This window comes from Paramisgurnus dabryanus, chromosome 9 (assembly GCF_030506205.2).
Source record: "Paramisgurnus dabryanus chromosome 9, PD_genome_1.1, whole genome shotgun sequence".
Classification (NCBI taxonomy): Eukaryota; Metazoa; Chordata; class Actinopteri; order Cypriniformes; family Cobitidae; genus Paramisgurnus; species Paramisgurnus dabryanus.
In genome coordinates this window covers 23,170,327-23,185,894 of record NC_133345.1, presented here as the reverse complement: position 1 = coordinate 23,185,894, position 15,568 = coordinate 23,170,327, and the positions used below count along the sequence as shown (strand labels likewise).

Below are 15,568 nucleotides of genomic sequence, written 5' to 3'. Positions count from 1 at the left end.
TCTATATGCGAATGTTGATTCATACCTAAATGCTTTTTTGCATAGTTGTGTTTCACACATGAAAACGTCTCGGGTTACGTATGTAATTGTTGTTCCCTGAGAAGGGAACGAGACGCTGCGTCTCCCTTGCCATACTTCCCTGTAACGCCATCTTTGGTAATGTTTTAGATAGCAATTTACTTCCTGCCTCCCGTGTCACCCTGTTTTTGTCTTAAGCCTCATCAATGGTTGAATTTGATATACACAATCAGACGCACTTACCTTGGAAGCGTCCCCAAAGTGTCACCGCAGTGACGCAGCACGAGTTCCCTTGAAAGGGAACTGTAACAATGGATCTCAAAAGGTAACTCGATGTAACCTTGCTCTCACTTGAAATGTGTCCGCACACTAAGACCTTGAATTTGAGGGTATTGGACCTAGAAAGTCCTTGAAAGGTCCTTGAATTTGAAGTTAACTAAGGTGTGGGAACCCTGAACAAAATTTGCATCACGTGCACTGTACGCGACCCTAGAGTATGCATGAAAACAGGACTATACTTCTAGCTTAAGGGAATACAGTGATACAATATACAGCTTGAATACTCTGGAAGATGCTTTGGATAAATGCATAATGGAAATGTTAATAAATACCTGTAAAGACATTTCTGTCAGCCAATTTGCATAGTCTTTTATGTAGTGAAAAACAGATATGTTAACTAAGTTTTTAAAATGGTAGCGTGACTGTATCATAACTATGTTTAATTTTAGAAGCTTTAAAGTAGTGATGCACCGATGTATCGGCCGCCGATATTTATCGGCCGATTTTTGATTAATTTAAAACCATCGGCATATGGGCAATAGGGCTGTCACTTTTGTGAAAAATCATTTTCGATTTTTAATATATAAGTGTTCATTGAATCGATTGTAAAATCGATTTTCCATGTCTAAAAAGACGTTTCCATTTTCAACGCCAAATAACAGTAAAGAGAGCGCCTGAAACGCACAAGTCAGCAATATTTCTAATTCATTGTCATTAAGTTTCGTGCAGAATAAAAAACAGCAACAGTAGTGCAACATTCTCTAAAATAAATATGCAGAGTGGACTGCTGCCATAAATGAAAAACATTACTGCAGGCTTCAACCGGCTGCTTTTATGATTTAGGCAATTAAAAAACTATTTTAAATAATGATTCGATCCATTTCAAACAACTGTTCAAAAGTGAAACTTTAAATAGACTTACTTGAAGTTGAGAACATGCTGTGTATTTTTTTTTTTATTAAACGTAACCAACACTTAGGCGGCACTAGGCAGGCATAATGAAATGCGCAAAAAGGCTAGGGGCATTACAAATTATTGGTCAGGAAAACAAGTCGATCAACATTTTAGGGGTCAAGAGCAGAGCGCTTTTCATTCACTATATGTCCATCTGTTGAGAAGATGCACTCCGACCGCACTGATGTCCCAGGGAAACTCGGGTACTTCGTTGCCAGCTGCGTATTTCGTACTGCCAATCTTCCATCACAAAAGCGGGTTGCTGTCAGCTCGCAAGGGTGGCTCCTTGTCATAACTCCTTCATCTCCTGTAACGTCACAATTTCGACGCTCTCTCGTGTTGCACAGGTTTATTGACGTTGTCCTCCATTTTCTTTGCAAAACACTAGATGCAGCGATTGAAAGCGTGAAACTATAGGTGCGTAAAATTGCTGGGTATTTTCTGTCTAGCTTTCGCACACCTACTGCACTTTCGGAATTATTTATTTTCTTTTTCTGCTTGTTTGTGAGTTTTGTTACATCTATATTTTTAACTGTTTAATTCTTTTAAAATTAATAGTGTACATATTTGGTTAAAATCGATTGCCTATTTTCGTTTTCGAAACTTTTTTTGGTTGGTCCGATCGATTGTGCAATCGATTTTCGAACGAAAAGTGACAGCCCTAATGGGCAATAGCACGAGAAAGGCCGATACCGATTGTTTCTTAATTAACTGCATAAAGAAATCCATTATATGTAAAAAAATGAGTTAATGTTGTTAATAAAATAAATGCTGAATAGCAAAAACCACCTTTGAAGGTTGTCATGCGGTCTTATTATATTTGTTTTAGCTTAATTTGTGCCTCTCTTATTATGTTGGTCAGTTGAATGTTAATTAGATCAAATCCATGTTCAGTAAAAATAAAATGATGCAGAAATAAACTAGCTAATCGACCAACTGTATAGTATTGTATACAAGTGTTTTATATCGGCATCGGTATCGGCCAGAAGTTGTCTGTTAAAATTGGTATCGGTATCGGCCCAAAAAATCCTATCGGTGCATCCCTACTTTAAAGTAGTTGCTTCCTCAACAACGCTGCTTGATAAATGAAGATATACTCCCTGAGGGACCGATTCATTTTCTGTCTTTGTTTAATGCACAGCACTTTAACATTTTATTTTATGAGTGTTGAAGATGGAAGATGTCATTGATCCAAAAATTCCCAGCTCTCTTATTTTTCTTCATTTATTCTCTCACCTTTGTCTCACTGTTCTTCATCTTGTATTCATATGTGTGCATTCCTAACAAGTTAAAAAACATTTTATCGCAGAGTAATCGGCTCACCCTCACATAAAACCTCTGTGAATCACTCCCTAAATACGTCCTGTGTCCCGAACGACAGAAAGAGAGAGAGAGAGAGAGACTGATGGAAAGTGTGGGAGCGAGACGCTAAGAGAAGTTTGGCATAGTTTCTGTAATGGAGGCAAAGTTCAACAGCTTGTGATGTCATCAGGCCCCTAGAGTCTTTTACATGGCAGGAAAATATTCACGGGAAAAAATGGAATAGCCCAAAGCATACAAGACTCATTCCTGCTGCCATTTTCTTGCTTTTTAGAAGAATAGACAAGACAATTGAGATAAGACAAAAAAGAATTAAGACACATACGGCAAGTCGCACAAAACTCTTTTCAGATGTTTTAAATCTAATGACATCAATCACCTACCTTATTAACATATTCGTTATTATCTAACCAATAAAGTAGGACGTAACTCTGAACATCTCATTCCTCTGCAAAGACCCCTATTCTGCAAAGAACGGCTTAAACTGTCTGTATGGAAAAATTAGCTGCCCGTGAAGTTAATGAGCTCTCTCAGCTGGCCTGAAAGTGTCTCATTATTTGCCATTGTGTGCGTGTGTGAATGGAGGCTGTGGAGGTATGCGTGCCTATATGCAGTAGCGATTGAAGAATCGCACGTTCCTCTGCGTGTGTGTGCACACATATGTATCTCTATGTGTGATACATCAGTGCTCTGTGTGTGGTTGTGCGTGCATGCATGTGCCAGCCGTGGATGGTGACATCTCAGCCAGCTGTTAGCAGGCAATAAAGCCTCTCAGGCGCTATTGTGTCCAGCCTAAGTCTAGTCTGGCTTTAAGGGAGACAGTAAGGGGACTGTCCCTCTACTCGGACAGCACAGTCGTGGCATTCATCGGTCCGATATGTCCTCTGTCAGCCTCTGCTCTCTCTCCTCCAGCCTGGAGCACAGAGACATCATTCATCAGAGCACTGGCACTTGCCACACAGACCTTTAAAACACACAGTGAATCATTCGGCAGAACTATGGAGATCATGTTCACACACACTGCTGTGGGCACTGAATGAGGATAATGTGCGTAATTAGTCTCACAGTGAAGGAATCGGGAACGTAGCCGCAGGCTGCTTATCGCATCCCAATTCGCTTACTATCCATACTGTATCTGATGTAAGATTACAGTTATAAAAGTTATAAAAAAGTTATTCCTAGTTTATCGTGTATTGTTGTAATATACTTATGACTTGCGAATGTAATGCTCAGTTAACTTGAATAAACCAGGTTTCATGACGTTTGCAGTAGGGATGCACCGATACCACTTTTTTGGAATACGAGTACGAGTACTTGCATGCAGCCTGCATAGGCGACCTCCGCAGGCTACAGTCTTCGGATTGAGAAACGGCCAAAGTGAAGTTGATGTGGACAGCAGAGATGGAGGATCAGCTTGTTGATTTGGGGCAACAGCACAAATGTTTATACAACATGTCTTGTAAAAATTATTCCAAGGACTATCATTGAAATGTCTTCCTGCATATCGTCCGCCATGCTTATTCTGAAGTCTCTAGAGATTTTGTGGGATTTCCTGTGTTCACAGTCGAGACACCACACACTATAGGAGCAAAACGGTTAAATCTAGGATTTTTTATCCTCATGTTTGTGGTCTATCACATTTTTTAAATCATATAAGATGTAAAAAATCTTTTGGTGTGTACCCAGCCTAAGGGAGTGTCTTGCATGTATTTTGTGAACGTGAGCGTCTCTTTTATCATAAAAGAGTACCTGCTGCATAGTGTGTGCAGCAGGTACTTATTTTGACATAACACGTGATGCACATGGTTTAAATGATGCAACAAACACATATTTTGTAGTGATGCACTGATATATCGGCCGCCGATATTTATCGGCCACCGATATTTATCGGCCGATTTTTGATGAATTTGAAACCATCGGCATATCGGCAATAGCACGAGAAAGGCCGATACAGATTGTTTATTAATTAACTGCATAAAGAAATCCATTATATGTAAAAAATGAGTTAATGTTGTTAATAAAATAAATGCTGAATAGCAAAAACCACCTTTGAAGGTTGTCATGTTGTGTTATTATATTTGTTTTAGCTTAATTTGTGCCTCTCTTATTATGTTGGTCAGTTGAATGTTAATTAGATCAAATCCATGCTCAGTAAAAATTATTTGATGCAGAAATAAACTAGCTAATAGACCAACTGTATAGTATTGCACACAAGTGTTTAAAATCTGTATCCGCATCGGTAACGGACAGAAGTTGTCTGTTTAAATCGGTATCGGACCAAAAAAATCGGTGCATCCCTAATATTTTGAAAACGCAAGCAACACACTTGACACTCCGAACACTTATTTTGAATTAGCGCCGCTCATATGAGCAGTCACGAGCCGCCACTGTGTATAAATGGTACCGTCTTAGTGACAAAAGGTACAGTGTAGTCCTAAATGCAATGTGATTCAAACTATTTGCATTAGGTATGTAATTCATGCATTATGTATTTTGTTATTCTCATATGAGCAGATAAATGAGTACAATTTAGCGTTATTGCTATTCCTCATTAAGCATTCACTGAATACAAACTAAGCAACAAAGTAACCATACAAAACTTGATGTATTTTGAAGTGTAAATTCTTGACACACACAGTATCTTAATTAGGACCAATATGAATTAAATGAATACCCTAAACTAAAAGTCGTGACTCACTTCGAAAATCACCCACTGCTAATGAAAACATTGTGGTTTGCTCATCTTGTAAATATGACGATTCCAACGTGACTTAAAAGCAGCGTGTGTCCTGACACGGAGGTCTTCTAGTAATCAAACACCTGCTGGCTATCTGTTGTGGTGCATCAATCTTTTTGCTTTTCTCTCCCTGTTTGCTGGGGTTTGAATCTCTCGCAAACCAGCATGAACTGTAGACGGTGTACAAGGAAGACATGGAGCGCTCTGCGTCGGAAATTGGCCATTTTCTCCTTTTCTCAACTGCTGAATAGACACTCCGTAAAGTGCAGGGAGGGTTAGGACAGAATCTAAGGGGAGAGGATTTGTCCCGATTAAAGCTGAACTGCTCTCTCTCTCTCTCTCCTGCTTGCTAACATTTGTATACGGTTTTACTCATACTATGGAAAAAGAAGCGCCCTCTCACAATTTGCCAATCAAACGCTGTGAATTTGTTTGCAGGGGAGTGATAGTGGCTCACTATGGTCTCATTAAGAGGGCACGGCGAGGGGTAATACACGTGTCATTTGGACCTGTGCCAGGCTCTAACATTTCTGTGCCAAAGAAGGAGGGGGTACTGGTCCAGGGGCTGCAAATATTTGTTTAAGTGTCAAAGACCAGACCCACTTGTGGGAGGCTTTGTGAACAAGTGAACAGATGCAGTCCATGCTGTGTTAATGTGTCGGCAATGTAAATACCAGAAACCAATTGAGCACAGATTCATAGGCAATTAAGGAAAAGCCATTTTTTACAACACATGTTGAACCAAGTTAAGTTCTAACTAAGTGATGTGATTATACAAATAAGTTTTCTTTTTTCTCTTCTCCTATAGAATGTGTTGGCGAAGGCCCTATATGACAATGTGGCGGAGTCTCCAGACGAGCTGTCCTTTCGTAAGGGGGACATCATGACCGTTCTGGAGCGGGACACGCAGGGATTGGACGGCTGGTGGCTTTGTTCACTGCACGGGCGTCAAGGAATCGTCCCTGGCAACCGTCTGAAAATCCTTGTGGGCATGTACGATAAACAGCAGATGTCTGCCCAATCCAGTCCAACCCAGAGTCAGCTTAACCTGCCTCAGAGTGCCTACAGCAAGCCTTCCCCTGCCTCCCAGTACACGGCAATGCACCCTGCTTTCTCCTCCCCCAGCTCTGCTAACTCATCCATCCCTGACAACGTCTATATGCTCCCGCCCAGCCATGGCCTGCCTCCATCTTCAAGCCTCTACCAGGTGCCCACTGGCCCCCAGCCTCCCCCGCCTCAGCCCAAAGCCCCTGCTTTGGCACAAAAGCAAAGCCACGCACATTACGCCCCCACTTCACAGGATGTCTACCAAGTGCCACCCTCCATTAATGCTCCAGGCCAGGACATCTACCAGGTGCCACCCACAGTAGGAGGTCCGAGTTCCGGACAAGATGTGTACCAGGTGCCGCCTTCTGTGAACCAGACGCAAGACATTTACCAAATTCCCCCATCAATAGAGAGGGGCTGGGACTCTCCTAAACCCTTGGGGAAGGTAAGGACTGAATGTTCTGTTTAGACATATGTGACCCTGTATGTGAATACAGGTTCAAGTCTTAATTTAATTATGAGCATCAAAGTTTGATCTCAGTCATTGATTTTACATTAATTTAAAGGCCTTACTCAGTCAATATTAAATATATGAAGATTATGTAGCATGTTACTGAAGAAAACATTTAAATAGAAAAAAGGCTTTAGTTGGGTTATCCAATAATCCAGTACTATGTATCCACTTGATTCAAGATGGAGGAAATGACCTCACACTTTCTCACTGAATATCTTGTTTTACTCTGAAATTTGTTACATTATGGAAGTAGAACCAAGTGCTGTTTTACATTGACCTCAAAAACTCAGATTTGGCTGGTGTTGAGGTAAATGATAAATAGAGCAGCATGGAAATCGTACAGAAAAAGGAGAATGTTGACACAGTAGTATGGGAGGATGTAGTATGATAGAGAGGGTGAAAGACAGTCATAAATGATGCAGAGGTTGATAATGGCTGTGTCTGTGGACAGCGGAGGGTGAGTAAGCATATTTTTTTCAGCTGTAACTACAAGGTAATGCTATGGGCAATGCTGCTCCCCTGAGAGTGACTTGCAGGTCTTTGGGCACCGCGCCATATGCTGAGTCTGCCGCAGCGTTGAGGGCAATGAAGTGTGAGGATGGCAGCAGAATGAAGGAAAGAGAGATGCAGGTGCAGGGCTTTTGACTCTTAGCCATTTACCCTTGACAAATGCAGCTTGACCTACCAGTCATAAAGATGTAGAAATTATTCAGTGTCATGTTATTAACTATTATTAAATGTTTATATTATAATATAAATTATTATTGTCTTTAGCTATATATATTAGTTTGATATTTTGTTATCTGTTAGGGATAACAGAACTGACAAGATCTTGTTTGATTTGGGGTTTTGGATTGTCAATACAAACATAAAAATATCTGCAAGATGTGAATGTTTTTAGAGTTTTTACATGCTTTAGCTCAGATAAAATGATTTCATTTGAGTTTCAAGGACATTTGCATTTGTATCCACATTAATTCGTAGTTTTTTTACGCTCTCAGAAATAAAGGTACAATGCTGTCACTGAGGTGGTTCAATTTTAAAAATTCCACATTAATACCTAAAGAGTGCATTAGTACGTCAAAGATACATAGTGGTTAGGCATGGGCCGGTATAAGATTCTGGCGGTATGATAACCTTTAGCAAAAATACCACGGTTTCACAGTGTTGCGGTATTGCCATTGCAACACTAAAATGTGTTATTTTCAAATGCCATGTACAATAAAGCCTTTAAATTATAATATGCTTTCAACACATATATAATATTTTCGTAATGTATATTAAATGTAAACATCAAATCAATCACATGACTTCATGATTTAATGAATTTTGTATAAGCACAGCTCATACCTTGGAGACGGTATCACAGAACATTTTAGTGGTTTTGAAACCTTGACTGTTTTAAACCTCGGTATACCTTGAAACCGGTAACCGGCCCATGCCTAATAGTGGTACCAAAAAAGTTACATTAATACCCAGAAAGCAATTTTGGCTAAAACACGGTAAAATTTGGGCTCTCAGTGAAAGTCTAATAGACATCTAACCATACCCCAAGAATAGACGATGCGTATATGTTTAAATCACTTTTTTTTTTTTGCAAAAACCAAACCAAATTGTGGGGTACTATGCAATAGAAAAGCGCCAATAGTCGTCATTTCATTGTTTCGGTTTTTGCTTGGTGGGATGGTACACATGTACCGAAATGGTATATATTAATAATATTATTTTTTAAAGGATACCCTCCCAGTGACAGCATTTGTAGTTTTATTTCTGACAGTATAGAAACCAAAAAAGTACCAAATAATCACACAGCCTCTCACAATAGATAGAAAGTTCTTAGCTGTGTTACCAAATGCGGGAATGACTGGAAACTATCTTCAACTACCAAAACAGTTAAGGGAAATTGATAGGCTTTTCTGTGCTGGAAACCTAAGAGATCAATACTTATGGCAGTGACCCAAGACCTTACAAAACACCCTGAATACTGCAGAAAGAGGAAAGAAATCATTGTGAATCAATGCCGGTCTTCCTGGTTTAGTGTTGTGTCAAAGTCAAAGATAATGCAATCTCATGCCTGCTTTGAGAATAATTTGTTGCTATTTCTGGAAATTTGTGATCACTGTTGCTAAAGAAATTTCAAAGCAAAAGACTAAAAATAGAAAAGACATTTATTTCTGGTTTATCTGTGGATATTTTGATGTATGATTTTCTCAATGCTCTCTATTATGATCACTTGTCCTTGTGGCCACATTTCTTCCATCACTGTCAGTTTTTCATTATAAGATAAGAGTTTTTACTGAGAGAAGAGAGGATGGACACACACCCAAACACCCACACAATTTCAAATAGCCGAGATCTTAAAAACACCTTTATGTTCTTGTTCCGCGCAATAAAGTAATATTAAAGAATGTATTTCAGGCCAGAAATACTCTATTGACAAATTCTCTCAGGACTAACACATGATAAAACTATTCTTTATCCTTTACAAGTTGCATTGGGTGTGTTTTGCTGGGTCCTTGGTTTTGGCTTCCTTTAAATTTCATTTTTCTCCACAGGTATTTAAAAAGCATTTAAAAGTTTGAAGCCTTGAACAAAGTTTTAAAGAACCATATACCAAAGATTTACAACTTCAGAGCTCATGGTGGCTCTCATGGTGATTTGTAGGTCATTGTTAAAATTCACTTCCTCTATGGAGAAGATGAATGGGTTTTATACTTGCATAACCTTAGCCTTATCGGGTTCCATTTTTTTGAAGAGGAGCAGGCAGAGAGGGAGTTAAGGAGATAGGTGTGGTTTCACTTAGCCATGAACAAAGCACAGTTGGGGCAGCATTGGAAGGGATTGTACCGTCTGGCTGTACAGGCTCAGAATTAGGAGTGAGATTTGTGATTAAACAGCAGGAACAATTTAAATTAACGTCATATTAAAGATAAGTGGCGTCATGCGGTCAACATGTGGCCCCCAAAGCCCAGCATACTCCTCCAACAAGCGGAAATTCTCAGTAAAATTCCTCCTTTGCTCGCCTTAATTAGTCATCATGTACTTGAAATCAGTGACTCAAACCAATAAAAACTCCAGGGATCAATAACCATTAAGAAACTGGGTCTTCAACAGGTTTCAATCAAGCCGAAAGCTATTTGCGTAGATTTGACTTGCGAAATACGATCGAATGTGACCTTCCCACAGTCCCTTGCACTTGTTGAAATATGATTTCAAAATACTTGTGACTCACCACTGCTAAGACTCACCCGCCGTCCTGCTTACACATTAACCAGACCGAGCTTACACTATCAACTCAAGTTGCACATTGACCATTAGGGTAAATATAACCGAAGAATGAGAAAAGGTTCAAGCATACGGTTGTTTTTTCCAGTTAAGGGCCATGTGAGCGTGTTATGTTTGGCACATAGGGGTTTGTGAGTCAGGTATTGTGTGAGGTTAAGCCCTATTATTGATGCAATAGAATGAAAGTATAAAGGAACTGCGTAGGTGTGCCTCTAGGTATTGGAAAGAGTCTTGCCTTATCACTTTAATGGCCTCGAATATAGCCTTTCAGTATGCTGTACAGCGAGCCGCGGGTTTATTAAAGCAGGGTGCGCCGGGTAACAGAGAGGGAAAGATTGCTAGCAGTAGATTGAAATTCTGAAGTAGTTTTGCCACGGTGCCTGAATGGAAAGTAAATGTGTAATCCTTGAAGACTTTTCCTTATTTGTACGTTGTCTGTTTGTGATCCAGGGTTGCAACTCATCAAAAACCTGAGAGCATTTACTTAAGACCCTCACTTAGGGCTTAACTTACTCCCAATTTTTTTATTATTATTGAGTTTTTGTCCTATTTTGCTCTGTTAATGTCTAGACTAAACAAAGGACAGATGGTAACTGAACATCTCCTGTGTGTTGTCCCAGACTAATTTCATTTTAAGGAGAATCCAGCTGGTTGCTTGTGTGTATCCTGTGGGAATTTCCCTCACAGACTGGCAAGACTGTAATCTTCTGCTTCTTTCTCCCATCACATTCCTGAATTCCAGAGTAACTCCTATTTGACTCTGCACTGCCTTTACAGCACCCTTTCTCGGTCATTAAGAATAGTGTTCATTTAAGAGGGTTAGTATAGTTCTAGTAACCTGGTTTTAAATATGTATGAAGAAAAGAAAGAAATCAATATTTTGTTTGTAAGGAATAATTGACGACGGGCCATGAATCATTCGAAAATAATGCACACCCGAGGTGGTAATGCGGGCACGCAAACACTTCCTATTTGCTTCAATTGAATCAGAAGAAAAAAATCATTCACCAATTGGACATCCCTGCCAAAGGCACACTTAGCTTTCTTTGTTTCTCTCTCTCTCCCTCTCTGCTTCTTCTCACTTTGAATAATAAATAGAGAGCTCTTAATGTTTGTTTAGTTCCCCTCAGGTGCTTTTGTGAGACTTAAAGTTCGTATCTATGGGCCAAGCTATGGTGCATTTGTGAGCTTTGAGAGCTTGTTGGCCTCAGATGGCAGCACATCTTAGTGAGGCATCGGCTGCTGCAGGGTCCCTGCGTCTTAGCGAAGCCTCATTACTCTTCACTCAGACTCTGAACCGTTACGTATCCACCAGCAGTCTCCTGTACGCAGTAATGTGCAGCGATCGGGTCAGGAGGCAACATGGCATTCATTATAAACTGCGTGTTTGGGTGCGGATGTCCTGTGATGTGGCTCTGACGGATGAGTGGATAAATAGGGAGACTTGAGGAAGAAAACACGTGCTGATGCTATGTTTCCCATGCAGCTGCAGCAGATATAGGAAGTATGGTGATGACTGGGCAGCTCTGAGCATACTGTGCATCTGGTCCACCGATGTGCTTTGAGCGCTTTTTAGTTTACATTTGGCACATGCTTTAATCCAGTGGATTTAGAGTGCATTTAAGGTTAAATATTTTTATCAGTATTTGTTTACTGGAAATTGAACCCTCGTGATTTGCACTATTAACATCATGCTTTAACAAATGAGTTACAACTGAGAAGTACATTACTATAACTATTGTGTGATTGAAGCGTTAAGCGCAAGTGATTTACATGTTGAGTCAATGCAAAGATGCGATACTGGGCGTTCACACAAGACACGGTAGAGGCGGCAAGCTCGGGTGATTTACATGTTAAGTCGATTAGGCATACTGTGGCGTTCCCACAAATTGAGCGTTGCCGCGTAAAATGCGCAAGATAAAAAATCTGAACTTCGGCGGATTTTCGCGCCACGTTAACCAATCACCTGCTATAGTAGTGACGTGATTACAGGAAGTGAGCGGAGTCTCCGCGGAGTTGCAGAAGCCCCTCCCATGACGTGAATTTCCTTGTAAATGTCTTGAATGACTAGAATTTCATGCGCAAACGAAGCGTGTAAACTCAAAATGGTTAAGCGTCCTACTACGCACGTTTAGCGTGTTTTTACCGCCTCTACCGCGGCTGGTGTGAACACACCATTAGACATCCTACACCGTAATCCGTGCGAATTGATCATTTTGGCCATTTGACGTGTGTAAATGTGATTTGCGAGAGTTGAAAAATCTGAACCTTGGCGGGTAATTGTGCCAAGTTAACCAATCAGGAACTAGCTCCAGTAGTGACGTGATTACGACGTAGCGGGCTGAGGCAGAAACTTTCTATCTTCGCTGTATTTGGACACCTGGAGCTATAAGACACATATTCATACTTTTATAGTAAAAAGGATCTTGTTCGGAAGAAAGTGAGTGAGGAGGTCAGACAATCTGGTAAGTTGAAAAAAACGCTCTTAACTCAATTAGAGCTATAGATATATATATATATAAATATTGAGATTACAAGCTAGCTAAAGTCGGCAAATGAAGCATATTTGCGTTTGAATTTCACGCACGAAAAAACGCAAATTTCACGTGCGAACGACAAATTTTCAAAGGGGTCAACTACGCATGAATTGCGCAATTTATTTGCTTTATTCATGTCTGGTGTGAACGCACAGCAATGTACTGAAAAACATTTGAAAGTAGTTCCGCTAATTTCAAAATACTGTAACTTTTAGCTTGCAATAAGTAATGAAGATGTTGCTGTCCATAACTGTTTTCGATTAATATAAATTAATGTGTCTGTAGTTACTTGTATTTTATTCGTATTTATCTATTCGAAGTGTAATGCTTCCTTCTTAATCTCTTCATTTTGTGCCACATACAACTAATGCATAATCATCTCAAAGTTATATCTTGGGGCTGTTTACACCTCGTATTTAGATGCATTTTGGTCGATCGGATCACATGGGGCGACGCTAAATATAGATGTAAACAGGGTGTAAACATTTTAAGCTCATTCACTTTCAAGAGGTTTTTCAGAGGTATTCGAAAATGCATTGGACTGGATTGTTTTTGTGGTGAAGATGTTTATGTGGTTGAATGTGTTCGAGTAGCCAGAAAAGACTGCCTACTCTCCACCTACTGACCTAATGTGTGATGTACCGAGCACAATGTTTTTACGTCAGACCTGATTTCTAGCGTGAACCCACACTGTTCGGCACAGTCTTTAGACTGTTGTTGATAAAACATAAGTGGCTGCTAGTAAGCAACAGAGAAAGCAGAGAGGGAGGTTAGAGTGCATGTCTCAAGAAAGACAAGAAAAGGCACAGTCTTCCTGGCACAGTTTTCTCCATTACCTGCTTCCCCCTCATCTTCCGTTCAGACAGTGAGAGGACTGGAGATTGACAGCAGCAGTGAACAGAAGAAAACGTGAGAGAGAGAAACAGAGCATCATGACAAAATTAAAGGGGACATAGGGCCCTAAGCCGTAGTGGCGGGTGGAGCTGCTGGAGGAGGTTTTCGATTCTCATGCCGAGCTGCAGACTGTATCCTGTCATTAACGTCCCCACATAGCCAGCAGCACATTGAGGGAAAGGAGGGGAGACGGGCCCTCAGCATAAACAGCCGACCACTGTGAGCTTTTATTTGTGCTCCAGTGGCCTTCATCAAAGGGCTGGAATATCACAGGAGGCCACAGGGTTCACTTTGTACTGTGGGGAGTTGAAAGGACTGAAACAACACAGATCACAGAAAAGAACAGAGGCCTAATGGAGCTGCAAAACTAATTTACTGCATCTTTACACATACGCCTTATGTCTTCTGCTAAGGAGTACATACGACCTTTGCTCCCTTTAGCTCTGTTTCAAAGCTTATTGAGATGTCTGGCAGCTGCCTTGGTCAGCATCTTAACATGCCACAAATCTAACATGCATAAAACAAGTGTATGTAAAGCAAACACAAATATTAGGTCAACTTATAAATATTTTTCTCACCTTTTCGCTGAGCTGTGCAGTGCATACTGGGATACATTAAGTAAACTTTAAGTTTTTTGGGGTGTATCACATTTAATTTGCGGAATGGCCCTCACATCAGGAGTCTGTCATGTTTTATAATTCACACTAGGAGTTGGGACAGTGTGTTTCCAAGTTCATTATTCTATTCATATTCACATATGTGTGGATGAGATGGTTTAAAGGAACCCCAGTGTCGGATTTTAATTGGCTCATGTAAAAGCTCTCACCCCAGCACCACAGGCTAAATTCGGCTCTCACCATTTAAACCATCTCTGTGAAGTTTTACCATCTTTCCCTGAGGTTAGAGATTAAAGTGGGAACAGGAACTTCTAATATGCTAGTAAAATGATATCATAGTAAATGCTAATATTTCTAATCGCTGATATTGAAATGCACTTTCATGGCTAAATATGCTGAATAATGGTCTTTCACTTCTTCAAACACACATAGTGATCTCAGGCACTGACTAACCTTTGATCACGGGTCACTGGGATGGTGTGGTCTCCATGGAGACATATTCATCTCAGTCTTATTAATAGGTGCTGTGGACCAGTCTGAGTGTTGGGTTGCCAGAAGAGGAGGAGTGTGTGTGTGTGTGTGTGTGTGTGTGTGTGTGTGTGTGTGTGTGTGTGTGTGTGTGTGTGTGTGTGTGTGTGTGTGTGTGTGTGTGTGTGTGTGTGTGCGTGCGTGCGTGCGGCCGGGTAATTATCACGTTGGGGGGACCAATTGTCCCCACAAAGATAGGAATACCAGTGTTTTTGTGACCTCATGGGGACATTTTGATGTCCCCATGAGGAAACAAGCTAATAAATCAAACAGAATGATTTTTCTTGAAAATCTAAGGTATCAGACAGTTTCCTGTGATGGTTGGGGTTAGGGAATGGGGCAGGTAAGGGGAATAGAATATACAGTTTGTACAGAATAAAATGCATTACGTCTATGGAATGTCCCCAAAAAACATGGAAACCAGAATGTGCGTGTGTGTGTGTGTGTGTGTGTGTGTGTGTCACATATGCCATTGCAACTAGCATCAGAAAGAAACAAGTGGAAAGAGCAGTGAGATGAAACTGACAATGAAGAGGCTAAAACCTAAAGACACAATATCCTGAGCTGTTTTGAATAAATGGCATTCAAGCATGATACAGGAAATTGTTTGTTCAAAAAGAAAAACAAAAAAGAAGGACAGCAAACGGTAAAACAAACCAAAAGAGGAGACAGAATTATGTTTTTGAGAATGGTCATCACTGAAATATGAAAATCAATAAATATGAATCAATGAGCTCAGTCACCAGAACCAATGAAAATAATGGTTATATTTTTATTGTGGATTTTAGATCTTAGGACATTTTTACACCTGGTAACTTCATGTGTTTTCTCTGATCAG

The 15,568-nt window shown here is 40.3% G+C and overlaps 1 protein-coding gene across 3 annotated transcripts in view; it reads left to right on the top strand.

The window, feature by feature from the left end:
* Positions 1–15,568, top strand: part of bcar1 (BCAR1 scaffold protein, Cas family member) — a 96,401-nt gene that overhangs the window by 60,250 nt on the left and 20,583 nt on the right. For all 3 annotated transcript variants that reach the window (XM_065283178.2, XM_065283176.2, XM_065279078.2), the window contains one exon: positions 6,117–6,800. In XM_065283178.2, coding sequence (XP_065139250.1) covers positions 6,117–6,800 — 684 coding nt within the window. The remainder of the gene's footprint in view (positions 1–6,116; positions 6,801–15,568) is intronic.